Below are 27306 nucleotides of genomic sequence, written 5' to 3' on the forward strand. Positions count from 1 at the left end.
TATGTGGGTTAGTCTCTGTGTCCTCTATTCTGTACCATTGGTCTACATGTCTATTTTGGTGCCAATACCATGTCATTTTTGTTACTATTTCTCTGTAGTATAGTTTAAGATCTGGTATAGTGATATCTCCCGCTTCACTCTTCTTACTAAGGATTGCTTTAGCTATTTTGGGTCTCTTATTTTTCCAAATGAATTTCATGACTGCTTTTTCTATTTTCTATGAGGAATATCATTGGGATTTTGGTTAGAATTGCTTAAATCTGTATAGTGCTTTTGGTAGTATGGTCATTTTGACAATATTAATTCTGCCTATCCAAGAACAAGGGAGATCTTTTCATCTTCTAAGGTCTTTAAAGAAGACCTTAGTATTTTTTAAAGGTCTTTAAAGAAGACCTTTAGTATTTTGTTGTTTTCATTGTAGAGATCTTTCACTGATTTCCAGGTATTTTTATTTACTTTTTGAGGCTATTGTAAATGGGGTAGTTTTCCTAGTTTCTCTTTGAGAGCATTTTTCACTTTTCTTGGTTGGTAGGCTTCTGATGGTACCTTTTATTTCATTGCTTGAAATTGATCTGTTTGAATTGTATCTATCATCCTGGTTCAGCTTGGGTAAATCATATGACTCTGGAAATTTGTTGATGCCTTTGATAATTTCTATTTTTTTGGAGTACAAGTTTTCAAAATAATTTCTAATTATCTTCTGTATTTCTGTGGTGTCTGTTGTGATATTTCCTTTTTCAGCATGGATGTTAGTAATTTGAGTTTTCTCTCTCCTTCTCTTTGTTGCATGGCTAAGGGTTTATCAATTTTATTTATTTTTTCAAAGAACTTTTTGTTTTGTCAATTTTTTCAGTTGTTTCTTTTGTTTCAATTTTATTGATTTCAGCTCTGATTTTAATTATTTCCTGTCTTCTACTGCATTTGGTGTTGATGTGTTCTTTTTGTAGGGCTTTGAGATGTAAGGTTAGGTCATTTATATGTTGCCTTTTTTTTTCTTTTAAGGAATGAACTCCATGCAGTGCACTTTCCTCTTAGTACTTCCTTCATAGTGTCCTAGAGATTTTAGTGTTGTATCAGTGTTCTCATTTATCTTTAAGTATTTTTTAATCTCTTCTTTGATGTCTTTTATAACCCATTATTCATTCAATAGCATATTATTTAGTCTCCAGGTGTTGGAGTAGCTTTTATTTTTTATTTTATCATTGATTTCTAATTTCATTTTATTGTGATCTGATAGAATGCTGAATAGTTATCTCTACTTTTTTGTATTTACTAAGAGTTGCTTGGTGGCATAGTATATGATTTTTAGAGAAGGATCCATGTGCTGCTGAGAAGAAAGTGTATTCACTGGTTGATGGATGTAATATTCTATATATGTCAGTTAAATCTAAGTTATTGACTATATTATTGAGTTCTGTAGTTTCTTGTTTAGCTTTTGTTTGGAAGATCTGTCCAGTGGTGAGAGAGGTGTGTTAAAGTCACCCAGAATTATTGTGTTGTGGTCTGTTTGACCCTTTTGAACTTGAGAAGTTTGTTGGATAAACATAGATGCTTCATTATTTGGGGCATATATATTTATAATTGTTAAGTCTTGTTGGTTTATGGTTCCCTTAAGCAGTATGAAATGTTCTCTCTATCCATTTTGATTAACTTAGGCTTGAAGTCTACTTTATCTGATATGAGGATGGAGACCCCTGTTGTTTCCGTGGTCCATGTGAATGGTATGTTTTTTCCTAACCTTTCACCTTCAGTCTGTGGATGTCTTTTCCTATAAGATGAGTCTCATGGAGGCAGCATATTGTTGGGTCTTTTTAAAATCCAGTGTGCCAGTTTGTGCCTTGATTGGTGAATTTAGGCCATTAACATTCAGGGTTATTATTGAGACATAATTTTTATTTTAAGCTATTTTTGTTTATTTTTGGTATCTAACTTGATTTGGTTTCTCCTTTGATTGATTTTTTTCCTTTAGTGTAATCCCTCCCTCTGCTGATTTTCATCATTGTTTTTCATTTCCTCCTCATGGAATATTTTGCCAAGGATGTCTGTAATGCAGGCTTTCTAGTTGTAAATTATTTTTTGTTTATCATGGAAGGTTTTTATTTTGTCATCAAATATAAAGCTTAATTTTGCTGGATATAAGATTTTTGGTTGGCATCCATTTTCTTTTCGTTTTGAAACGTGGGATAGCATGAAAAGACCAAATTTAGGAGTTATTGGGATACAGGAAGGCATAGAGTTCCAAACCAAAAGAATGAACAATGTATTCAATGAAATAATATCAGAAAAATTTCCAAACATTAAGAACAAATTTTAAAATGAGGCTTACAGGACACCCAATGTACAAAATCACAACAGATCCATACCAAGGCACGTTATAATGAAAATGCTTAAAATACAGAATTAGGAGATATTTTAAGAGTCACAAGAGAAAGGAATTAGATTACATATAGGGGGAAAACAATTAGAAGTAATACACAAATTTTGGGCTTCCCAATTATTTTTTACATATAATTTCTGATAGACTTAGTGAAATGATTACTTGTTTGGTTTAATAGTAACTTCAGAACCACTAACGCACACACAGGACCCATGGCAGGAGCAAGTGGAGGTGGCTGCTGGACAGGCAGCATTTGGGATTGACGGTGAGTCTCCTTCGTGTTGGTTCCAGACCCCTGAAGGACTGCGGGTGATAGAATCGCTTTTTGTTCTGGTTTGGCTTTTCTGTCAGGAGCACCTCTGCTTTCACCTTGCAGGACAGCAGGGATTGTGTATTACATGTGCATTTTAAGAGGTGGTGCTGAGGTTAAAGAAGGTCACGGAGCTAAGCCAAGAGTAGGTGGGAGGTAGGAAGCCAAGCCTGGAGGCACAAGCTGGTAGCCAGGTGCACTAGAGTTTCCCTCAGGAGGACACCTAGCAGTAGGCCCAAGGACAGGGCTCTTTCTCCTCCCACAGTGAAGCCACAGTGGAGCTCAGCACACAGTAAGCCTACCATGCTCCCTTATTTGGGCTGAATACCTCCAAACTAAACGATGACCCTTCCCCAGTACATTAGCTCTGGGAAGCACTCACCTGTACCAGCCACTGGGCCCTGGCCTGCATCTAAACAGAGATATGAAGAGCAGGACAGAAAGCTATAAGACACTGTCAGGAGCAATTGAATTCTTAAATAAAGGGAGGGATGCATCATTGTCCTGTTTTAGGTTATTCAACATATAGAAATTTAAAAATCCTTAGGTGGGATGATAGACGTTCATTCAGAAGGTGTAAATTCAGAATCAGAAAGGACCAGTGAGGCTGTTGAATGGAGTGGTCAAGTTAGGAGAGGCCCGAGGAGGGGCCCCACCTGATCAGGGAGATGCTCTGAAGGAGATGGGTGCCCTGGCAAGAGAGTCCAGGGTGTGCAGCGACAGGCCTGGGGAGGCCTGGCCTGGAAGGTGGGACTTAGACTGACACGGGGTACCACGGAGACCTCGGGCAGAGTGCTGGTGTGGAGCAGTGGTGTTGGATTGAGAGGTGGTTGGAGGCTGGGAAAGGAGGGTGAGTGGGGACATGGGGAATAGGCGCTATCCTCGCTGACAGGCAGTGGGGGCCCCCGGTGGAGTGCCTTGTCTCTGAATAGAAGGCCTTTTCCCCTGGACCTCCCGACCCCAGTTGTAAAAGGGAGGTGTGCTTCTCACCCTGAAGGCAGTGCGGGTCTGTCGGCTGTCCCCCTGGCTTCCGCTGAGCATGCTGCTCTTACTTGTTAGGCATCAGGAGCAGTGACCTGCCCAGGTGATCTGGGCTCTCAATTTTGCCATGAAAAGGGGTTTTATGTATTCACTCTTTCTCCCTAAAATATTTTGAAACTCTAGGTTCGCCTTTTGGGCGTTACCAAACCTGGCGCCTGGCGCCTGGCACATTCTGCAACCACCTCCCTGGGTGGTGTCCTGAGGGCAGTGGCGCCCTGGTGCCTGGCTGTATTGTCATTTGCTTTTGGAATATTCTTCTCAACACGTCTCCAAAGGGACACAGAAGTCATCAGGATAGTTTATGGCAGCAGAGCAGGCCCTAGGCTGCCTCAGTGTACACTCTCACAGACAGTGTGATGCTGTGGGTCCCCCCACTCACCTAGATTCAGGAGATGGCCCATGTTGGTGTTGGTGGTCTGTTCCTGTGACTGTTTCTACTGAAGTTGCAGATGACTGCTCCTGGCTCAGTTTGCTTCTGACCCGGCCCTTTTTTAAATTAATGTTGCTTTCAATGGATTTTGTTAGAATAGTTACCTGGCCCTTAAGAGGATACACTACACCTGAAGGAAATGTCCCCCTTAAAAAGATCTAATGGCTCAGTCAGTAATGCATCTTCCAGCCCCTTACATGGTGTCCGCTGCTCCAGCCGACCCGCTCTGTAAGAAGATGGTGTCGGCAGTCCCTGGGCTGGTTTCTAGGCAGCCCAGGTGGAACTTGCCTCCCAGGACCGTTCACATTGTGCCCTGGTGGCCGTTGCTCTGTGTGAGACTGGGAGTCGTCCTGCTTCTGCTTTCTCAGTAGCACGTTCTCCCCAGAATTCTTGTGGCAGGCAATGTTAGCATAGCCGAAGCCTTTAGGGAACCATGGGTTTCCTCTAAGTACCTGGTGTTCACTGTTAGGTTTTTTGGTAGCTAAAAACGTAAGTCAGGCAAGATTAGCCAAAGCCAATAAGGTGACATTCAGAAGGGTTAACTGGTGTTCGCAAAGAGGGCAGAAAAGTCAGTTGTGTGAGCATGCGCCCTGGAGAACCAGCTCTCCACAGTTCATTAAGACGTGAACAAAAAGCACCTGAGGGTCTGCGTCTGCCACCTGCTCCACATGAACGAGTGGAGCGGCTGCTAAAAATAGGCACGTGTTTGAGCAGCATTAATAAACATGGGTAATTGCTCCCTGTTGGCGCAGTTGTGCTGTACCTCTGTGTGGTGTTGAGAATTGGCTGTTTCCGTGGAAGTCCTCGTAAAGTGTGGCAGGTGCATGAAGCACAGTAACGCCTTCAGCAGAGCTCGCTGACGGGAGCCCTTGTCCAGGAGTTCAGGAGAACTGTCCACAGAGCGGTGAGCTCCCATCATGGACATCTTTGGTCCATTTCAGGAGTCAGAATTGCTTCCCAGAATATTCTTTGCTACCACTGCTGACCAATGACTGGCCACATGGTCATTGTCACAGTCATCCTCCAGGAAGCTGGTGCCTGAGGGTCCTGTGCTAGATGGGCAGGACAGCACCAGGTTCCTTTCTGCCATGGATTGTATGATTCTAGGTCCCTTCAAGGACCAGCAGTTTATGGGAAAGAAATGACTGACAAGCGAGTCTAGTAAGAGATTGGATTCATAGATGTGGTGTGACCATAGCAACCTCATGACCTCTTACGTATTTCCTGTTGCTAGATTTTGACCTGGACATGAGAGGTTTTAGTAGCAGTGTAATGAAAGGTGACCTCGCTCCTCCACTGATGACCAGGGTCACTCTGGCCAGCCTGGATGGTTTGTTAGGTGCCCCAAGGAGCCCTCATTAAGTCAAAGAAGGTTCCTCCCAGGTGGAAGGGGCTGTGCTGTGCGGTCTGGCTTCTGCGAGGAACAGGGACCAGCTTTGGGCAGCAGCCAGGAGGGGCAGTGCACTCTCTACAGCCATGCCCTCCACAGCTTTGGGCTGAGAGTCTTCTGCTCTGATCTGGCAAAAGCAGAATGAGATGAGGAAGATAAAAAGGAAGTGACGTGAGATGGAGTCCTTTGTCACATGAATTGGAGGGGCCACTGAGGGCCCTCGCTGCCTGTATCCTCTCTCCTGATGCCACCTCTCTCTTGCATTGTAGAGCACCAGAACTACTTTGGAATAGACGAAAACCTCGGCCCTGTGGCTGTCAGCATCCGGAGGGAGAAGGTGGAAGACCCCAAAGAGAAGGAAGGGTCCCAGTTCAACTACAGGGTGGCTTTCAGGACTAGCGAGGTAACAGGCTGCCCTGCCCTGCAGCTGTCCAGGCTGAGTCTCCAGAGCACCACTGCTCTAGCCAGACGGGGCTTGGAGGGCATTATTTAGTGTATGATCATACATTTAAGGTAATTGAAGAAGGGTTGCAGGATGTTATTCTAAGTGAAAACTTTGGAAACCTGACTCATATATTCAATGGCAATGATTTTGCTGCCACCTTACAAGGTAGAATGGGTAACAGGATAAAGACCTATAAAGGGCTGGACACAGAGGATAAAGGCTATAATGCACGTCGGAACCAAAAATTAGTTTAAAATCCAACATAAAACTGGGTGGCCTGAGATGGGTGAGTGTTCTCCGGTGCTCACACTAGTCTAGGGGCGCTATGTACCCACACTCAGTGCCCTGCAGACCCAGGTTAATTTCCGGCCTGACTCTTTTTAATGAAGATTGATATTGGTCATTTCCAAACATACTTTGTATGGCCATGTGAATGTGACACCGGAAGCCACTGCGTGGTGAATGTGCACTAACAAGACTGCCATGGCCACCTGGTGCAGAGTGGTGGCTCATTGGGCAGCTTCACTGGTAGTACAGAGTCAGAGCTCATCTGCACTGTGGTTTTGGTCCCTAGCCTGTTGGATTCAGAGAGGTGTCTGCTTGTTAACTGTCTGGAATGTGTGTTTTGATGGACACTTACCCATCTGGGAGGAGAGAGCCCTGTCCAGTCCTGCAGCTTATGTGGACACATGTGGCCCTGTGTCTTGCCTGGGGTATGCAGCTATTCTGGTGACCTAGGCTCCATGCTAGATATATACACATGAGATGAAGTCCCTCCCGGTGACCTGGTGGAGTGTTGCCCTATATAGATAACCAAGAATAAGCACTAACTGCGCTCTGGTGGCTGTTCCTATAGCTCACAACCCTGAGGGGCGCCATCTTGGAAGATGCTGTGCCCTCCACTGCCCGGCACGGCACCGCACGGGGACTGCCACTCAAGGAGGTGCTGGAGTACGTGGTCCCAGAACTGAACACACAGTGCCTGCGGCAGGCCTCCAGCTCCCCCAAGGTCCCAGAGCAGCTGCTCAAACTGGACGAGCAAGGGGTGAGTATGGCGCGGGGGTGTGTGAGTCTGTGTCTTGTTTATGAGACCTTGAGTGTCCTCGTCACTGGCTTTGAAGACCACTTCCTGTAAACACTTGGAGCTCTGCTCTGCAATTTCCCCAGCACACTTTCCTCCAGTTCAGAAACCTGCTGCTGCGCGGCGGCCGTCTTGGCTGCATTGTTGGTGGCCGTCTTGGCTGCATTGTTGGTGTGTGCCGGCGAGCAGGAGCGCATCCCTCATCTGAGAGTAGATGATGTGCAAGCCTGGTGGCCCTTATGCTTATCCTTGTCTGTTCTGAGGACAGTGCTGACAGGTGGGTGTCCCAGACTGCATGAGGAAGACCAAGACTGATGGGACTTTGTCCCTCTCCCATGGGGGCAGTGAGGCCAAGACCACCAGGGCTTCCCCAGGCAGAATAAGGAAGAGAGCTTGGAGACATTGAAGTGCAGTGAGCACCTGTACAAATCTAGAGGAGGTGGCCTTTTGCTGAGCCCTCTTTGGGTAGAGTTCACGGGTGCTACACGGGCAGCCGCTGCTCGAGAACCCTGACCATTCCAGTTTCTTTACAAAGAAGGAAGCTTGCGAGATGGGGGCAGTATTGCTAAGGCGAAGCAGAACGTAGAGCCCTGGAATGCTGGGCAGGGTCTTGTGTGAAGGTTTTCCTCTGGGACAGCTCAGGGTAACGGGAGCTGTGTGCGGAACAGGTTGTGCTGAAGAAGAGGTCACAGGCTGAGGAAGAAGGAGCAGGGATGATGTGGAGCCCATCATGTTCATGGACACTGCTCAGGAGCCCACCAGTGCTGCACAGGCTGAGATGGTGGCATGGTGGGTAGAAAGGAGTCTTTCATATTTCATATGCAAAATTACTTGTAGGGGAAACTGAGCGGCAGGTGTCTGAGTGCAGATGATTTATTTTAGTGAGTGAATTAGTTTTTAAATCCAGGATTAAAATTTTTAAAAGGTAGTAGTCACGTGTACTTCCAGAATTTCCCAAGGAAAATATTTTGCATGTTTTAGAGGACTATGATATGAGTCTTTCTAGGTAAGGTAACACCACACTGGAAATGAGAAGCTGGTATGGTAACACTCATATCAAATACTCTTGAGATCTTACTGTCTCAAGAGCAAAAGCTGGCATGTCAGAACACTTGAGTGGTCAGCCTTTCAAGTGGCAGGATGCACAGAATATGGTGACCCTGATCGTGGCTAGTAGAACGTGGGGAATAGGAAATGTCCTAGAAGCAGTCTTGGAAATGGATTGTGGAGGGGTAGAGAGGGTGTCTCAGGGCTGTCCTTCCCTCAGTCAGCACAGGCTCCACAAGAGTAGTACTCCAGCTAGGCCATCTGGGCAAGACTGTTTCTCCTTATGGTCAACCCCTCTTCCCCTTCATGGCCTCTCAGCCCTTGTCCACCTGTTTACCTACATGGCAGATTGCTCAGGAACAGACTTCATTCTGCCTTAGTGAGGCCTGTGCTCGAGGGGGTGCAGGACCACAGTGAGGGCTGTGCTCAAGGGGGTGCAAGGCCACAGTGAGGGCTGTGTGTGGAAGGGACATGGGCCACAGTGAGGGTGTGCTCGAGGGGGTACAGGGCCACAGTGAGGGCTCTGCTCAGAGAGGAGCTGGACCACCGTTAGGGCTGTGCGTGGAGGGGACCTGGCCACAGTGAAAGGCTCTGCTCCGAGGGGAGCTGGGCCACTCTGAGGCTGTGTGCTCTATATGAGGACTGAGCCACTAGGTACTCAGACTGGTTTCAAGACAAATCTGAGGCTTTGTTTTTATCACCTTGGTTTTAATTTACATGTTTTTGTCAATGATCATAATACTTCTAGCCTTGGGTTACAGAAGCCAATTGTGATCCTGTGCAGAAAGGACAGGAACACATGCTGGTTCTTCTGCCATCCGTGTGTCCATTCATTTAGGACCCTGACACCATGGAGGTTGTGACAGTGAGTGTTTTTGTCTGCAGCAGTGCCCAGGGGTAGCCTCCTCTCACCTAGGGCTGGTATCTGCAGGGAGAGTGGTAGAACCTGTAGAATGGTGTATGCTCAATAAAGCAAAGGTCAAGCAGCAAAGGTGAGACCCTCAGAGCAGTGCGTGAGAAGCCCAGCTAGCAACATTATGTCCTGCAGCTGCTACTGGGGGCCTTGATGCCGCATGTGCTGTGACCAGAGCAACTGAGGGGAGGTGAGACTTATTCTGGCTCTCAGTTTCAGAGGCCTCAGATCATGGTACAGAACTGCATGGTAGAAACAGGGCAGGCAGGCAGAACTGGAAGCCTGCTCCTTCCAGGGCAGCCAGCAAACGGAGAGCAAGAGAAGAAGGTCCAGAGGACAGATGCAGCTCCCACGGCCATGCCTGCAGTGACCCACTTCCTCCAACCACACCCATCTGTTTACAGTCGCCACCAGGAGTTCATTCAAGTTATTAATCACTAAATGGATTAATCCTGATGAGGTTACAACCCTCATGGTTTAGTCATTGCTGAAAAGCCCCATTCAGAACCTTGTTGCATTGGGGACCTGCTTTCAGTCTATGAGCTTTTAGGGGGACACTTCTGATCCAAACCCTACCACTAAGTATCCTGATTCCACAGTCATTCACTCATCAGTGCTTATATGACAGTTGTGAATCACAAGAGTGTCCCTAAGGTAAGATCTTGGCAGATCTCCTGACATTTATCATGAAATGCCATAGGCATTTCTATTATAACATTATGTATTTATTTGTTCATTTTTTGGGGAAATTTCTTTTCTTGACCCTGCTAAAGAACCAGTTCTTTATTGACTTGGTAGCTTCTGCACATCGTCTCCCGCCCACACGGAGGTTGGGACCCTGGTCTGCACTGTGCGATGGGGAACTTGTGGCTGAGTGGTACCCAGCCAGGGCCTGGTGCTTTCACTGCTATGGCGTCCGTCACTGCATGTCACTGACTTGCCTGGCCATGAGCAGAGGACGTTCCTGCCACCCAGGGAGGTCACTGCAAGCAGTGTTTGTGGTCATTGGGAGGCAGTACAGATGAGGTGCTGCACCTGTGCTGCCCTGGAAGTGAGGGCACCGTGCCGTGTTTTATGTGACAGGCAGTTGTGGGTTTAGATCCAAGGTTCTGCTTCACATCTTGGTGATAAATATGCACAGTGACGGACCCACGTCTGACTGTCTGTCCCTTTCTGAGGCTCAGGTGCTGATGAGAGGGGCTCTGATGGCCCGACTGGGAAGCTCTCCTTGGAGGAAAATGGAGGCTATGAGAACAGACACAGTTGTGCCCTGCTGTGGAAGGCATGCCCCGCTTCTAGCGCCCTGGTGGGGACAGGGAGCGGTTGGGCAAAAGCCCACCCAGCGTGGCTGGAGCTCTTCCTGGCACAGTGCATCTTTAGCAGACAGGGAAGGATGTGAGAAGTGGCCGTGTTATTCAACCAGAGTTACTCCTGTGGAAACAAACAGCTCTCTGTTAATGCACATCCATCGCAGGTCCCACTGGGATCTTTCCTTAGCAGACCTTCTTTTTTTTCTTTCCTGTCTTATGTTTCCATGAATGTTCAAATACATTAAAGAAGGAAATGGCATTAGAACCACAGGGGGAATCTTGCTAAAGTTCTTGGCCTTTCTCCTGCCTCTGCAGGCCTGAGATCAAGTATTTGCCCCCTGGCCTGTTTACCGAGAGCACAAACCTGACTGCCTGTCCTTTTTGAACCCCAGCAAATCCCACACGATCGGCCATTTGTTGGATCTCCTGGGGCTTCTGACGCTTTTCCAGCTGTGTTTGGGGTTTCCTGGTTGTTACTTCTTTGTAGCACCTCATACAGAGATTGTGCCTTCTTTTTTGCTCCTTTGCTTGTGAAAATCATCCTGTGTTTCCTGAGGACAGAGCTCCAGGCTTCTGTTGTTCTCGTTTTCACTGGAGTTAGCTCATCTGGTACTCTTTGCAAGTAATGACATTTCCTCCCCATTTCAGCTGAGTTTTCAGCACAAGATTGGGATCCTCTATTGCAAAGCAGGACAGAGCACGGAGGAAGAAATGTACAACAATGAGACAGCAGGACCAGCTTTTGAGGAATTCCTGGACCTTCTGGGCCAGAGAGTACGTCTGAAAGGATTCACTAAATACCGCGCCCAGCTGGACAATAAAAGTAAGCTCCATGCCTGCGTGAGCTCAGGTCTACTGAGTGGGGTCCTATGCACGCCTGCTCTTGGCCCCAGGAGCAGCCCACCGAGCTTCTTGGGTCAGTATGGATATCCTCAGGTGAGCAGGGAGCTCACTGTCCCCAGGAAAGCAGGGGCTCATTTCTCAGTAGGTGTGTGTCAAACGTTGCATGCCTGACAGCTAGTGCTTTGTGACACTAGCAGAGATTCCCCATGTTTCCCAAAGAATCTCAGTGTGGTCCTCCCCTTTTGCACACCCACCTCTGTGACACCCTTGTGTCGTTACATCATGGACCAGCACTGTGTTCATTGGTGAGGCAGAGCATTGGCACATTCGTTGGTGTATGTTATTGGGCTCATTCATTTCTAGATTCATGAGCTGAGCAGTGGAGTTGAAGCAGTGAGGAGGAAGCCAGGTGTCCTGCTTTCCAGGGACCTGAGTCAGGTTGCTTGGAGTGGGACACACATCAGCTCTCAAGGGCCAGATTGACTACCTGATTCAAATATGGGCTTTCTGCCCCCTGGGGTATGTGAGTTGTCCAGTATCTTCCAGAAGTCCTCAGAAGCTCTGTGTATTTCATCTTCCTGCTATTATTAGATTGCTACCAGCACTTGAAATACCAGGCAACATAATTTTACATATTTGGGGGAATTCCCCCAAATATGTAAATTATGTGGAATTCCTGCTCTTTCACTGAAAGGAGATAAGTAGATGATAAGTCTGGGATCTGAGAGCTAGTGGGAGGGTGAAGCAGGAGCTGTCCCCGTGGGTGCCATGGTATGGCCATCCCTGAAGCAGAGCTGGCCATATGTGAGCCTGCCTGCCCTTCTTTTCTGTGTCCAGCCCTGCCCAGTGCCTGCTCGGCCTGATGCTCTGTCCAGATGAGGGTGGTGCCTGAGTCAATCTTGGGTTTTGATGTGTTTCTAAATTTGAATGGTGTTGTCTCATGTGGGCCCCATGTCCTCCATGTGTGCCAGGCTGGAGCTTTTCCCCAGTGCATGTCCACTGCTCGTGCCCCAGGTATGTAAAGGCAGGGAAGTGACCCATGACACCCCACATATGAATATCCACATGCATTCAGAAGGATCCACATGACCTTTCTTGATTTTCTTGTCTAACTCCCCTTTGCTAAAAACCATAGCCCAGCTGCTAGAGGCCACTGTGGTGCCCTGGGGACCTCCTTGTGGACAGCCACTGTGGACATGGCTCCTGTTGCCAGTGGTCGGGGGGGGGGGGGTCCTCTCTCTTCAGTGGGAGGCACTGAGAAATCCCTTTTAAAATGTGTGATCCATGAAGTATGTGGCACTATGTCTTCCCTCGTGTAGAGTTGACAGCAGCCTTGTGATCTCAGCAATGTCCCCAGTGCAGTAAGCTCAAAGATTTTCTTTCTGCAATTTAGGGAATCGGGTACCACATTAACACTCTGTAGGACTTGATTCAAGTCTGGGCCCAAGAAGAATGGAGTAGGAATGGGGCTGACCACTGAGACACCCTCGTCACCGGGCAGGAGTGACCAAGTCAGTTCTTGTTCTCTTACTGCCAGCCCCTGAGCAAGCCTTGTTGGTTTCCTCTTTCCATTGCTTGCTAGTGTCTGGGGTAAACCTTCACGGCACTCACTTGGCGTGGCCTCTGGGTGCTGCTGGGCCAGGCTGGTTATATCACAACCCCAGGAGCACTGCTCCCCCGGGCTCTCACTGTTGGCTGTGCTTCTCTGATGTGAGGTGGGGCCTCAGGTCCAGGAGTGACTGCTGTGCTGGCTGCATTGGCTGCTCTGTCTCCCACCGCCCACCTGGGCTTGGGGGTCAGTGAGTCTGCCCTTTCTCATGTGGCTGAGCTCCCACATCCCAGCTGGGCCCACTGTCAAGCTCTGAGCCAAGAGAGTTCAAGGGGATCATTGCTTCCTGAAGTCCTGTGAAGAAGGGCAGTGTGCGTTTCCTGAGGGTCCACAGGCGGTTCCCTCATCTTGGCTACTGATGGCAGAGACAGCAGGTGCCTTCTAGGATAGCCGAGAACCGCACAGGACTTCTTCCAGATAATGTCTGGACTGTCTCCAAGTCAGATGTAAATACCAGAGAGTCATGCTACAGGGCTCAGAAGGAAAGTAGTGGAGGTCCATGAAGGTTGAATATATTCCTATTTCAAAGTAAAAATTTTAGATTTTAAACTAAAAAAGATTTACCCAAAATGACTGCTCAAAGGTTTCCCCAGAAGGTGCAGCAGGGAACGCACAGGTGAGAAGTGTTATCTCCTGCTGTTTAAGAAATAGAAGAGTCACAGAAGCCAAGGAGACACTGAGGGGTAGCCCCGAATTCTGCTGGCCTTGCTCCTACGAAAGTGTCTGTCTTCATTGGCCCTGTGCAGAGTGGTCCAGAACTTCTCTCTAGAATTATTTTAGAGTTGCTGAGTTGATTGGAAAGTCTGAGACTCAATCTGTGGCAATCTCATGGATCACACAGATGGTTTTTAATTTGCAAAGAATCATTGTGCTTGACATCTGCATGATCAGCAGGGTTCAGGTGTTGGGCAAAAGATACAGCAAGACACCACTCTCCTCATTCTCCATTTAAAAGATGTGTCACTGCTGCTGTTTTCTGGTAAAAACATCCTTTAGGGAAAGAAAGTTTTGAAGTAACACTTTGTTTCCATCTCAGTGTTGTCAGCCCTACTTCATTTTTCTGTATTCTGGAAGGTCATGCATCCCCAGATGATGTAGAATTAACAGTAAATGCACACACAAGAGTGTGGCCAGCTTCTGGCTGCCCAACTGTCACTTTCAGGTGCTCCACCAGGGTCTGGGCGGGCGTGGTGCCTTCCCCCTCACTACAGACCCAGGCCAAGGCACCTGGCCCTGGGTGGGTCCTGAGGTCCAGAATGAAGAGAAGCAGGTGAAGCCAACACAGTAGCGAGAGGGTGGGGAAAGCAGAGGCCCTCGGGTGCCAGCCTCAGTGGGAGGTTGTGGGCACTCCTCCAGGAGCTTCCAAGCTGCAGGCGGGAAGGTGGGCGGGCGGCAGCCTGTGCTACCAGTTCAGTGTGGCATTTGTTTTGTAGTTGAGTCATCTCTTATGGGAATGACCTTCTGGGTGTCGATCCTCACTGTCTGCTGTGGCCTAACTTCTTTTGTGATTAACCTTGGTTTCCAGCCGACTCCACTGGAACTCACTCCCTCTACACTACATACAAAGACTACGAGCTTATGTTCCATGTGTCCACCCTGCTTCCCTACATGCCCAGCAACAGGCAGCAGGTACGTCCTCCCCCTCACTTCCTCCAGGCTGGCCGCAGGTGTGGGTGGTGCCCTGGGTTTGCAGAGCAGTAAGAGAGGTTCTTCTTGCATAGCATTAGCAACCTTTGACTCTCCTGGAAGGGTTTGGGTTTTAAAAGGAGCATCATTGCAGTTATTTGTCATAAAGCTCAGACTCCTACACCTTTATTGGGTGTTGGCAGAATCTCAAAAGAGACCTGCGTCAACTGTGTGAGTTACAGAAAGGCCAGCTCCCCGGCATGACTGAGGTTTCTGCACACGGGTAAATGACTACTTGGAAAAAAACACTGTTCACAGTTGTTGCTGATTTAGTTTGGCTGTTCTTCCTCATTTAGTTTCATTGTTTTAAGTGAGTTTATTGACATTTTAAGAGAGAAAAAATCACTGTGCCTTATGCTTTGAATGTAGCCACTAAAAATTAAGAATCTTTGAAAACTTGAATGATGCCTAAAACATCCTAAAATAATTTACATAATGCTTTGGAATAGCTATAAAATGGGCTGAACAAGTTCTTTTGTAGAAATTACTAGAAATCGTAGCTCTTGTTCTCGTGCTGAAACCCTCACAGTGCCGAGCCTGCCTGATGCGAGGACCCTTGGGGTAGAAAGGAGTGGCATTTGGGATAGGCTCTCTGGGAGGGGCAGTTCTGCCCCATCTTGTGTGAGTCTTGGGCTGTCCTGAGTCAGAGCCAAGGCTGAGGCAGGAGAACTTCGCTGGTCTCTGAAGGTCGGCCCCAGGCTCCCTGGCTGGTCTTAACAGAAGGGTGGGACTGTTGGGCTAAAGCCAGGGTGCTGACCATTTGGCCTTCTGCTTGGAAGCAGACTTCCTGATGTCACCTGCTCCTCCTTGAAGAGCCATATTATTTTTAGGTGCCAAGGACACACAGGTGTTCCCTGGGGCATTTGTCCTGCAAGTGAGACCTAATTGTTTCAGATCATTTTTCTCACATTTTTTTTATAAACACACATGAAATCTACAAATTTAGTCAGAATCTATATGTGGGGTGGGGTGGGGGTGGGGGGTTGTTGTTTTCCTGGAGAAGAAACCAGCCATCTCCTCTTCTTCCTTCAGCAGCATGGGTGCTTGGCCCAGTTCTCAGGCTCTTCCAGTTAGTGCAGTGTCTCCTCTTCATCCCTTTCCTTGTGGTTATTGTGACCAGGATTTCTTGGTGAATTTTTGGTGAATCTTTGCCCAGTCTCTTGTCTTATCCAGACCTTCCACTGTGTCTTCTAGCAAGCCTCCGTTCCCCCACCACCTGGGCATCTCTGTCTCTGGGTTCTGCGTCTGCACATTCCTCTGAGATGGAGTGAATCTCTACACCCCCTGCATGTGACTGTTCTGCCTTGAAGAGCTTTGAACTCTCATATTATTTGGACTGATGCTGAACAGATACGCTGGGCATCATAGGCTTGAGATAGGCTAGCCTGGTTGTCCAGCTGTGACTCATTTAGTAATTAAACCCTGAGATTTGGTGTCCAGACACTGATAGGGCTTGTTCAGGCCAAGAAACGCTGTCGGTGTTGGTAGAGGTGGATCAAGCGCAGGCACTCAGACCTCAAAGCTGCCGGCTCGCTGAGTGCCCAGCCTTCCACAGCGGGTAGTCTCTGGGGTTCCATGTCTGCTGTCACCAGAACTCAAAACTGTTTAGTAATTGGGGAACTTTGGGGTTCTCTGTTCCTGACTTTATTTCACTAAGTTTTCCTGAAAAAATTCTGTATACAAAAATCAGAAACTTGGTAGAACCAAGAAGAGAGTGGAACTCTGGGTAGACGTGACTAGTGTTTTCTGCACTTTCCAAAGTGGGGATCAAAGGAAAAGTCTCTACAGTTGCTATTTGTAAGTGACTGTAGCCTAAAGACCTGCTCAGATGGCGACTCTGTGTCGAGCTTGAGTGACAGCCCACTACATGGTCTGGATCTGCTGATGGGCTGAGGTGGAAATGGAGAAACCTGTGGTTCCATTGCACTTAGTGTCTGTGGGACAGTTATGATCTTGGATGTGGCCCTGGGAGGGCCTGCGTTTGTTCCTGTAGCCAGGAGCTGATTCCGGTCCATTGGAAGTCTTGAGTCTAGAATGCCTCTGACTCTTCGGGGAGGCCCACTAACTGAGGACAGTGAGAAACTGCTCAGGGAGTTCTCCCCTCCTCACAAGCGAGGCCAGGCCTGTTGGCAGTCCATTCACCTCTCCAGGGCCGTGTGCACCCTGGGTGCTCTTCTGCCTGCTCTACAGACACCTGGTGACTCAGCTGTCAAGCGTTGTTTTCAGAGAGAGGAGCTTCACAGGCAGCCCTAGACTTCTTTGGCAGAGACGCCATTTCTTTGGATGAGGCATGTGACAGAGGGAGGTGCTCTGGTGCTGGCACACAGTGACCTTTGCTTTTTTAGTGCAGGCTGCTGTGCTTGGAGGAGTTAGGAGCCCCTGAGGTACTTCTGCAGTGAGGCCGACCCCTAGGGTTCAGAGGTCTCGCTCCCGCGGCCTTGACGCCACAGCAGTAACAGCACAGAGCTCATCAGGCTTGGGCTGGCAGGACCTTTCATCCATGTCGGCTGGAATTGTAGTGGCCCCTGCAGTGGAGGGCTTGTATATAGCCCTGGTAGATGCTGTGGAGGCCTGCTTCCTGTGCCAGCTGGGTGGACCTGCCTGTACTCTGCTTCTCCTGTGAACCCTCCATGGGAGCATCCACCAGGAGAGCTTTGTCCCAGCCTGCGGTGGGAGAGGAGCGAGTACTCACCAGACCTTCAGGGTCCTGGAGTCAGAAGAGGGGCGTGAGCAGCTCATTCTCCAGTGACATGAGGTCACTGAAGCCTGAATTCCTGGGTTGCCTTTGCTTCTCCAGGTGTGAGTCCTGCAGCTTTGCTTACCTGTTTTGTAGATGTGCTCCCCCGTTGGTAAAGTCCATGGTCAATACAAGGTGGTAAATATTTCAAATAACACACCCTGGAAATGCAGAGAGAGCTTCCTGTGATCCTCATGCTCTGAGGGAAGAACCATTAACTAGCTTTTCTTTTCTTTTGTCTGGGGCTCCCAGACGTCCCTTCCATAAGTACAGGCTTTCATACTCAGGTGGAGATGTGTGTGGGCTGCCCTCTTGTCCTTGTTATGGTGGAACCAGGCACCGTGGCTGTCTGCCGGGGTCGCGGTGGTTATGGGGTCTCGTAGGCCAGAAGGGACCAGGTCAAACACGTTGGCCCTGCTTGGTTGACAGGGCTTGGATTAGAATCCCAGGGCCAGGATCAAGAACCTGGGCTGCTCTTTGTGGGCTGTAGATGTGCCCTTCCTGAGGTCTCATGTGGGGATCCACCTTCCCCACCTTCCCCACCCCACTGCTCCTAAACATATCATGCAGCCCCTGGAATGAGGTGCAGTCCGCCTGTCTCTTCCTTCTGTTAAGATAAAGGAGTAAATAGTTCAGGCCCTGAAGCCTTCACAGAGGCTGCGGACTCCATCTTCTGCTGCGAGGCTACTGGATCAGGGTGGTAGTGGCTCTGGGACCTGGTTATGAGCCTGAGGGCTGTGTGCAGCACTGAGGCTGACCCCCAGGTGCTTTGGTGGCCATGTGGTGCGGGGAGTCAGCCTCCCTCTCCTGTTCACACTGGGGCTTGGGGATTTGGTGGGACCTGCTGTGAGCCTGAAGCGTGGTCTCTGTGAACTTCCACAGTCGGAGACACCTGCTGGCTCTGCTGCCCGCACTGAGAAGTATTGTCAGCTGTGCATCTCCAGGAAGAGCCCGCCCAGGAGATGCCTCTCCCTGGTTCCCTGGTTCCCCCAAACAAACGGTGCCTCTGACTGGCCAGGCCACGGCTGTTCACAGCATGCTGTCCTGTTCCCTCATTAGGACTGAGTCCACAGAACCTCACTGCCCAGCAAGGAAACCCAGGAACTAACTACCAAAGAAAACGTTTGCCCTTACTGAAGCTCATGAAATTACTGTTTCACGTTTCACAAAACCTTAAAACAATGTTATTAACGTTCAGGATGTATTTCTTGAGTTTTATTTCTTGAGTCTCTAAACTTAAGGATTGTGTGGGTAGGGCCTGTTTCTCCTAGCTGAGTCCCCTCCAGAGAGCTCTGGGTTTCACTCTTACTTACTGCCCTTGTGACCCCCAATTTCTGTTCTTACTGTGCAGTATGTTATGTGGCCATGATGGAATTAACTACACTTTTAAAGACACTTTTTGGCCTGTTTTATAAAGTAAAAGAATATGCTCAGCAGGCACTAAGGCAGGGTAGCCAGTGTGGCAACTGGATTTAAAGCTCCCTCAGCTCGTGTGCAAGTGTTTATGGTGAGGCCCAGCATGGGACCTGGACACAGGACAGGCTGTGTCCAGCAGGGACACGGAGCAGCCTGGCATTGCAGCATGTGCCCACACTCTGGACAGCAGGTGAGTGCCTGTCAGTATAGCCTGGTGCTGGCTTGGGCAGAGGTGGGGAGCCTGCCTTCCCCCATCTCCCCACCACCCAAGGGGTTCTGTGTGTCAGGCACTGACAGGCAGGCAGCCTGAGCCTCTGCCCTGCTCTCCACAAACACACTGAACAAGGTGTTGCTTTGCCTGTCCTGTTACACAGGTGAAGGGAATCTGCATTTCCGCTCTGGGGGAAGAGAGAAGAATGTCTTTGCCTCCTACAGTTTCCACTGACTTTTTTATACACATTTGAAATGCCACGTTTTACTTAAAGATCTAGGAAACATTTTTAAAACTAGATTTAAGCGAGTCACCCACTGGGTCTCATCAGGTCCTCTTAGATGGCACAGTGAGCAGTATGTGTGTGGCTTCACCCATGGGGTTTGGACTGGAATTATCCAGTGTTTGGGTCAGCAGTTTCACTGGCCATAGAAAACTCTGGTGAATGATGCTCCCTCCTCACTCCTCCAGGCCGTTTGTCATGCTGTGTCACCAGGCAGGGACCTGGCAGGGAAATCTGTATGCATCTCAGCTTAGAGATTTAGAAGTTGAACCTGATGCTCTTCGCAGTTGAATATGCTCTGTAGGTGCCAAATAAACTCCAGGGCACCATCCTTGTGTAAGAGTGATTGCCTGGGGTGGTTCTGTCCTACCTCGGTGTTGCCAGCCTGGACGCTGGCCTCCCCAGAGTGCCTGGCATGTGGGTATGCTTCAGGAGTTCACAAGAGAGGCAGCTGTAGCCTGAGGCTCACTGGTATGTGTCAGTAAGCGTGGGTTCTGCCCTGGTCCATCAATGGCAAAGCCCTGAGGAAGGGCTTCTGCAGGGGAGGTGAGACCCATGGTGACTGCTGGGCTGTGGCAGGTGTTTGGATTGAGGTGCGGGTTTGGCAGAAGGAACCTCTAAAATGAGGGCACCCAGGTTCACGATAACTAAGATGTGGCATCTGCCACGTGTGTATCAGCAGATGACTTGGCAAGAAAGATGTATACTGGAGTGGTATTCGTCCCTAAAGAACAAGATCCTGTTGTTTTTGGCAAATGGGTGGGCCTAGGGGAAATGATGTTATGTGAAATAAGCCAGACACAGGAGGACAAATGCCACCTTCTCCCCGTAAGTGGAAGGTAGACATCGTCAACCTACAGGTAGACCAGTGACCACTAAAGGCTGGGGAAACACAGGGGGCGGGGGATGGGTTTGGTCAGTTCATGCTGTACTGGAAAGTACCACACCGACCTCCCTTGATGTGTCCAATTAGTACATGTTAATAAAAGGGTGGGTTCTTAGAATGTTACTGCTCTGGGGTTCCTTCTCTTCAGCCAAACTCGTGATTTCTCAGATTACAAACTTTTGGGTCTTTGGCTGTCGGTCTGGTGGAGTTCTGTGTTGTGGGATACATTTAAAGGCCAGCGTCTGGCCACTTAGTTCAGAGATACTGCCACCAAGAAGACGGCCCTGTGCCATGTCGCAGGAGCCTGCACTGATACCGAGCCTGGAGCAGCAGGGCCTCGGCAGACCTGTCCCTCCTAGTACTCTGGCTCCCTCTTGGAGTTGAAGAGTTTAAACTATAAAATTTCTTTAGTGTCTTGAGCTATAATATGCAACTCTCAGGATTTTAAAAGGGAGCTACGTGAAGATGAAGAGTAGAGCCCACCCAGTCTGGATTTTAAAGTCGGAGATGAGCATGGCCCTCCAGGTCCTCCTTCCTGGGCCCTCTGACGCAGCCCGTCCTGCTCTCTCTGAGCGAGGTCAAGGAGCCCTGAGCTTCCGGGGCGGGTCTCCTTCCGGACTTCCTGCCTGGAGAGAGGGTGCCCTGTGTGCGTGTGTGCACGTTGCTTCATGTCCTGCCCCTTATATTGTGTTTGCTTCCTTGGCCGCAGCTTCTGAGGAAGAGACACATCGGGAACGACATTGTCACCATCGTCTTCCAGGAGCCGGGGGCACTTCCCTTTACCCCCAGAAGCATTCGTTCCCACTTCCAGCATGTCTTCGTCATAGTGAGAGTGCACAACCCGTGCACCGAGGGCGTGTGCTACAGGTGAGCCCGAGCCAGTGCCCACCCCGCGGCCTTCCAGTCACTCTCCTGTCCCATGGTTTTCTAGTCCTGCTTCTCAGTTAATCATTCAGCTTCTTTCTATGAGAAGTAATTGCCTCCCTCCCATCTTCCCCCATGCCTGAAGCAGAAGCGGGGTTGGGGTGCGGCCCAGTGGTGAGCGCTCGCCCACCACGTGCAGGGTGCTGGCCCCATCCCAGCATGCACATGCGTGTACATGTACACATAGGCAAACCACTGAGCAGGTCAAAGAGGTGGACTGCGCACTTTGTTTGCCCCGCTGGACCCACCTTGAAATGGCGCCAGCCATATGGCCATGGAAGTCTTCCTCCTGTTGGAGAGGAAAGCCCAGTGGCCCTACACCACTGTTTGTCAGAGGTCCTGGGGACACTTCCCAGGCAAGCTGCTAAGACCAGGCCTCCAGCAAGCTGTGGTGACCTGTGTGTCCCCTGATGTCCTGAGGCCATGCTGATAAGGACTGCTTTTAGTCTACCCCCAGTCTGGAGCTGTCCCGCTGCAGCTGGATGGCCAGCCGCATGGGTGGTGAGGGGCCTTCCTTCCAGGCTGGCTTCCACCACTGCTCACCGTGGCCTCACTGGCTTTGTCTGACCTTGTCTGAAAGTTGAGGGTGTGTACCGGCTCCAGAATGTGGCTATAAGAATGGGTATCTTAAACTGAGCAAAACACCCATGGGGTTCTTGGCATTCGCCCAGGCTCGCTTTCCTGTACAGTCTTCAGGCAGTCATTGCCAACCCAGCTGGCCACAGATGTGTACCATGTGGAAGGGGCCTATGGGGACAGCAGACCACGCCTGGAAGGCAGAGAAGACCAGTCTGTCAGCTCACACCTGCCCAGCCAGCACATCTGAAAGGAGCATCTGAAAACCATAGTTCTTAGCTCAGTCTGGCTCTAAGGCACAGGTTCCATAGTGACAGGAGTCGCCTTCTCCCGTAGCAGGAGGGTTCTGTCTTCTGTTCCCATAGCAGTCTCACACCCTGGGCTTAGGACTGTTGGCCTAAGTGCTCAGGAGTACTTTAAGAAAAGGATGTCATTAAAAATATAATGTATTGCCAGGTGCAGTGGCACTCACCTCGTAATCCAACAACTTAGGAGTCTGAGGAAGGAGGATCGCAAGTTCAAACCAAGCCTCACCAAAAGCGAGGTGCTTAGCACTCAGTGAGGCCATATCTCTAAATGAAATACAAAATAGGGCTAGGGATGTGGCTCAGTGGTCGAGGGCCCCTGAGTTCAATACCCCCCTCCCCAAAACAGTGTCTCTCTTGTACATATGATATGCTTAAAAGAGAGAATATTGGTGCAAACATGGCACATTGGCCTTTTGCCTGGGATTGCACCCAGGGAACCGTTAAGTATAGTCTGGAATTTTTCAGAAGGGTCTGGAAACTTAGGCCTGCGGCTGTTTATTGGCTGCTGTTTTGGAGTCAAATCAATATTTTATCTTTTTGCTTATCTCAAAAGATGGTTCATTTGCACAAAAGTTCTTAGGAAAGATAAGGAAAATCCATTTTTTTCTTATAAACTTTCTGGTTTTAATTAAATTACTAGAATAATTTCAGTTATTTGAAATCCAGCACACTGAGTCATCTTTCTGTGGCAGAAGATAGTTTTGCACAATCTGTGGGACAGGTCACTGATTTAAACAGCATGCTGTGACCATGAAGGTGGTGTTTGCTGATGAGGTTAGACATACAGTCAACAGAGTGCCTCCAGTTTCTAAATCACCTCCTCAGCTTTATTGGTGGACCAGAACCTATAGCCAGTGGGTGTGTTTGCAAGGTAGGCTTTGGCACAATCAGAACCTAGATGTGGAGCTTCAGCTCATCAGTGTTGTTTTCCTTTCTTCTTCAGCGTTGGTGTTTCCAGATCCAAGGACGTGCCACCATTTGGTCCCCCAATTCCCAAGGGTGTAACTTTTCCAAAGTCGGCAGTATTCCGGGACTTCCTTTTAGCCAAAGTAATCAATGCAGAAAACGCAGCCCATAAATCAGAAAAATTTCGAGCAATGGCCACTCGAACAAGGCAAGAGTACTTGAAAGACCTGGCAGAGAACTTCGTCACCACAGCCACAGTGGACACCTCTGCCAAGTTCAGCTTCATTACCCTGGGTGCAAAGAAGAAGGAGAAAGTGAAGCCCAGGAAGGATGCCCACTTATACAGCATTGGAGCCATCATGTGGCACGTGGTAGCCAGGGACTTTGGCCAGTCCGCGGACATCGAATGTCTCCTTGGGATTTCCAATGAGTTCATAATGCTGATTGAAAAGGACTCCAAGAATGTGGTGTTTAACTGTTCCTGCAGGGATGTTATCGGGTGGACGTCTGGACTGATGAGTATCAAAGTGTTTTACGAGAGAGGAGAATGCATCCTCTTGTCTGCAGTGGACAGCTGTGCTGAAGACATCCGGGAAATCGTGCAGCGGCTAGTGGTGAGTACACACGTTGTGTTTCCCACCCAAATCCTAACAGGCTACACCAGGGAAATCACACCAGGGCTTCAGCCCTTAGGGAACAGCTCCTCCTAACCGACATGGCTTAGTTTTAAATGTTGGTTCTCCTGGGAGTTACGGAGCTCCAAACATGGAGGAGCACCAGTCCAAAATGATCAGGAACGTTAAGCCAGTGTTCAAAGGAGAAACGGGGTCCTGTTCTTGTGGTATTTGAGGGAGACTCCCATGGGTGGTGTGACTGTGGGAAGTGACATTGCACACCTGGTCAGTGAGTAATGGGCATGAAATTGCTGTTCACAGGCAAGTGAGTCTCTGCAGCTTCAACCCTGCATATGTTTACACAGCAGGTATTTTTGTTTAAATATCTTATATAGATTAAATATATTACTTATCATTCAGCCAGTTTGTTGAGGAGTTTTTATAAAATTAGACATTAAATTAAAAGAACCCCGTGAACAAGAAATGTCTTGAGATGTTTTGTAGATATGATTTTCAATACAAAGCACCTAAGTCATGTTCACGGTGTTTGAACAGTTGTGTGTTTCTGCTCTCAATTTTAACAAAGTGAGATCCAGATTTTAGCTTGCATATACACAATAGAGTAAAGTGAATAAACCCAACCGTTCTGCTTTAACCATAGACTGTCTCATGTAGATTTTCCTGTAAAAGAATGTGTTATATTTTAATTTGAAAAGTTAGTTAGCAATGAATCATGAGAAAAGAAAAATTTTCCATTTCTTCTCACCACCAAATACACGTTGCCCTTTTGTTGTGGAGCTCTGTATAAGCAAGAGTGAGGTCATTTTGATGTCTGGGAGCTTTAGAGAGATGGTGTGTCCCTGTGCAGACACTTCTCAGGGAAGGCCTAGGTGCCTGGTCAGGTGTGTGTGGACCAGATGGAGCATGGGGACGCTCCACTGATCACCCTATGTGCCCACAGGACTGGCTCTTGAGCCACACTGGGGGTCTCAGCTGGGATCTTGATAATTGCAAATACTTTTTTTGCGGGGGGAGTGTACCAGGGATTGAACCCAAGGCACTTGGCCACTGAGCCCCAACCCCAGACCTTTTTTGTATTTATAGACGGGGTCTCACTGAGTTGCTTAGCACCTCGCCATAGCTGAGGCTGGCTTTGAACCTATGACCTTCCTGTCTCAGCCTTCTGAGCTGCCGGGATTACAGGGTTGGCCACCGCTTCTAGCAGTGTTTCTTTTACCATCATTATCTGTGTAGGCATAATCTGTGCTCCTAGAAGTACAGCACCAATGCCATGTCCCCAGTCACCAGAGGCCCTTCCATAGGTCCGTGTCCTCCAGTTCCCTGGACCTGCCTTGCCATTTCCTGGATGTCACCAGACTCCTAGAGTCACTAAGATACCGAAGGTCAGAGATGTGTTTGAGGATGACCTGGAACATTAGAACCACTGAAGGGCCACAAGTGTGAGGTGGGGATGGAGTGGCAATGACAGTAATGGGGGGGGGGGGCTGGGAATGACAGCCCGTGTGTCAGGTGGTAAACCCAGCAGTCATCGCTCAGCAGCAGGCATGCTCACAGGTGCCTGTTAGGCAGCCAAGACACAGGACAGGAAGGCGAGCTGACGCCCGAGGCACAGGCAGGCTGGCCTGTGGGTGTGCCACCCGTGAGTCCCACAGGGCTGGCTCTCAGGAGACCCCTTGGTTGGTGTGCAGAGCTCTACTGTGGCTTTCTTGGGATTCTTGATAACTTTTGAGGAGGCAGCTTGTGTTTTTATTTTGGGCCATAAATTATGTAGCCATCCTGGGTATGTGGCGAGGCAGCCACTGTCCTCATGTGGTCACTGCGTCCAGGTAAGTAAGTGTATGAGGAACTCAAGATGCATGGAGAGCATGGTCCTTGAGACTTTAGGATGTTCAGAAGCAAGAAACAGAAGATGAAGGACAAAAAGTAAAAGTCGGGGGAGGTGGCAGGGGCTTGCGATGGGGAGACAGGAGCCCCAGGACTTGGGCAAGCTGGGCCGAGCCCTCTTCAGCTGACAGCTGCATCAGCGTCCCAGAGAAAGCAGGGCACATTGCAGATGGTACCTCTTGGTCAGGTTGCCCAGAACACAATGGAAAAGAAATAAAGGAAAACTTTATTGAGGTTGCATGTGCAGCACAAGTGCTTTGTTAACAGTTTTAAATTAGTTTAGTTCACAACCTTGAAAACCTCAGTCTTTCAAAACTTGCCCTAACACCAGCTAGCAATCCCATTCCCAATTCTTTTTTTTTTTTTTTTTTTGGTGCTGGAGATTGAACACAGGGCCTTGTGTGTGTGAGGCAAGCACTCTGCCAACTGGGCTATATCCCCAGCTCCCATTTCCAATTCTTCTACGTCCGAATACCACACTTTCTGGGAGAAGCTGATGGGCAGTGTTTGGTAACCATGGAAACGGACACAGGGCTGGTAGCAGAGGCAGCCTAGTCCCACAGCTAGAGCGACAGTCCTGAGTCTCGTTGAGCAGGTGTTGCTCAGAGCCTGTCCTGGAAAGGGAGCATTCATCAAACTGGGGCTTCCACAGCCCTGGCCAGAGCTGGGTCGTGACACCTCCCAACTTGAAAAGGCCCACAACAAAGTGATGTCCCAGTCATCAGAGGGCATTCAATGAGCCTCGGTCTGCCTTCTGTGGCCTGCCATGCTTTCTTCAGTGCTTCTGAGGGCCACAGTGACTCGTTGCTGGCACTTACTGCCCAGTGGGACAATGCCACTTCACTCCCTGATTCCTTTTTGTGGATTCTGTAGGCTGCCACTCCTCAGGAAGGATGTGTACTGGAACCCTTCTTGGTGCTGCCCCTCGCCCCCAGGCCTGTCTGTAGGCACAGATGGTCCCACTGCTGTGCCATCCTGCACAGTGCCCCTGTTGACAGATGGCCAGGAGTCTGGCTAGTGCACCCCACGGTTGATCTGAGGGCCCTCACCACTCAGCCCAGCACCAGCAGACGCTCCCAGGAGAGGGCCTGGGAGATGACTCAGGATGTCCACAGGCCATCCATGGCCCTCCTGGTCCAGGGCAGTCACCAAGCCTGGGCTCATGAGTGCTTTGGGCCACATTTTTGTAGTTGAATGAAGTTGACGAACTGATTTCAGGGCTTGATGGTTGAGGCTTATGGTCTCACTGTTGCCGTAATCTAGCTAGAACAGTGGAAATCTGTGCTTCGGAGCCCAGTCAGTTGGCACAGAGGCACCAAGGGCGTTGCCAGGCCTATGCTGAGCTTGCCTGCCATGGTCAGTGGCATCTGTAGACTTGGCCCTTGAAGAACGGGACCTCGCTGTGCTGGTGTTGCTTCCTTTGAGGCTATTCTGAGGGCTAGTTGTGCTGACTTTGAGGACAGGACAGGAGGGTGGTGTTCTCTAGCCCCTTGTCCCTGCCTGCTGAGGTAGCAGCCCACTGTCCACCTTGGGATTGTGTCAGACAGAGTCCACCTAACAGAGCTCTTCCCTGCAGATAGTGACACGAGGCTGCGAGACTGTGGAGATGACCCTGAGGAGGAACGGGCTGGGCCAGCTTGGCTTCCATGTGAACTTTGAAGGAATCGTGGCTGATGTGGAGCCTTTCGGCTTCGCCTGGAAGGCTGGCCTGCGCCAAGGGAGTCGCCTGGTGGAAATCTGTAAAGTGGCCGTAGCCACTCTGACCCATGAGCAGATGATCGACCTGCTCCGGACTTCCGTGACTGTGAAGGTGGTCATCATCCAGCCACATGACGATGGCTCACCCCGCAGGTAAGGCCCAGCAGGCCAGGCAGTGCCCACGTCTGTTGAGCTCTTCACGGGTCCTGTGCAGGTCCCCTAAAGTGTAGTTGGGTTTCTCTGTGGATGGAGTTGGGATTCTGCCACTAGAGCAGCACAGGAGGTCCTTGCTGGGTTCTGAAGGAGAAGTTATGATTTTCTAAGCAGCCTGACGGGACCCTGGCAGCATGTAGACCCAGG

The 27306-nt window shown here is 49.3% G+C and overlaps 1 protein-coding gene across 5 annotated transcripts in view; it reads left to right on the forward strand.

Moving 5' to 3' along the window:
• Sipa1l2 (signal induced proliferation associated 1 like 2) overlaps positions 1–27306 on the forward strand; it is a 134873-nt gene that overhangs the window by 67294 nt on the left and 40273 nt on the right. For all 5 annotated transcript variants that reach the window (XM_026412508.2, XM_026412543.2, XM_026412535.2 and 2 more), the window contains exons 3-9: positions 5818–5951; positions 6850–7038; positions 10993–11167; positions 14322–14425; positions 20725–20882; positions 22767–23343; positions 26825–27099. In XM_026412508.2, coding sequence (XP_026268293.2) covers positions 5818–5951; positions 6850–7038; positions 10993–11167; positions 14322–14425; positions 20725–20882; positions 22767–23343; positions 26825–27099 — 1612 coding nt within the window. The remainder of the gene's footprint in view (positions 1–5817; positions 5952–6849; positions 7039–10992; positions 11168–14321; positions 14426–20724; positions 20883–22766; positions 23344–26824; positions 27100–27306) is intronic.

This window comes from Urocitellus parryii, chromosome 9, assembly GCF_045843805.1.
Source record: "Urocitellus parryii isolate mUroPar1 chromosome 9, mUroPar1.hap1, whole genome shotgun sequence".
Classification (NCBI taxonomy): Eukaryota; Metazoa; Chordata; class Mammalia; order Rodentia; family Sciuridae; genus Urocitellus; species Urocitellus parryii.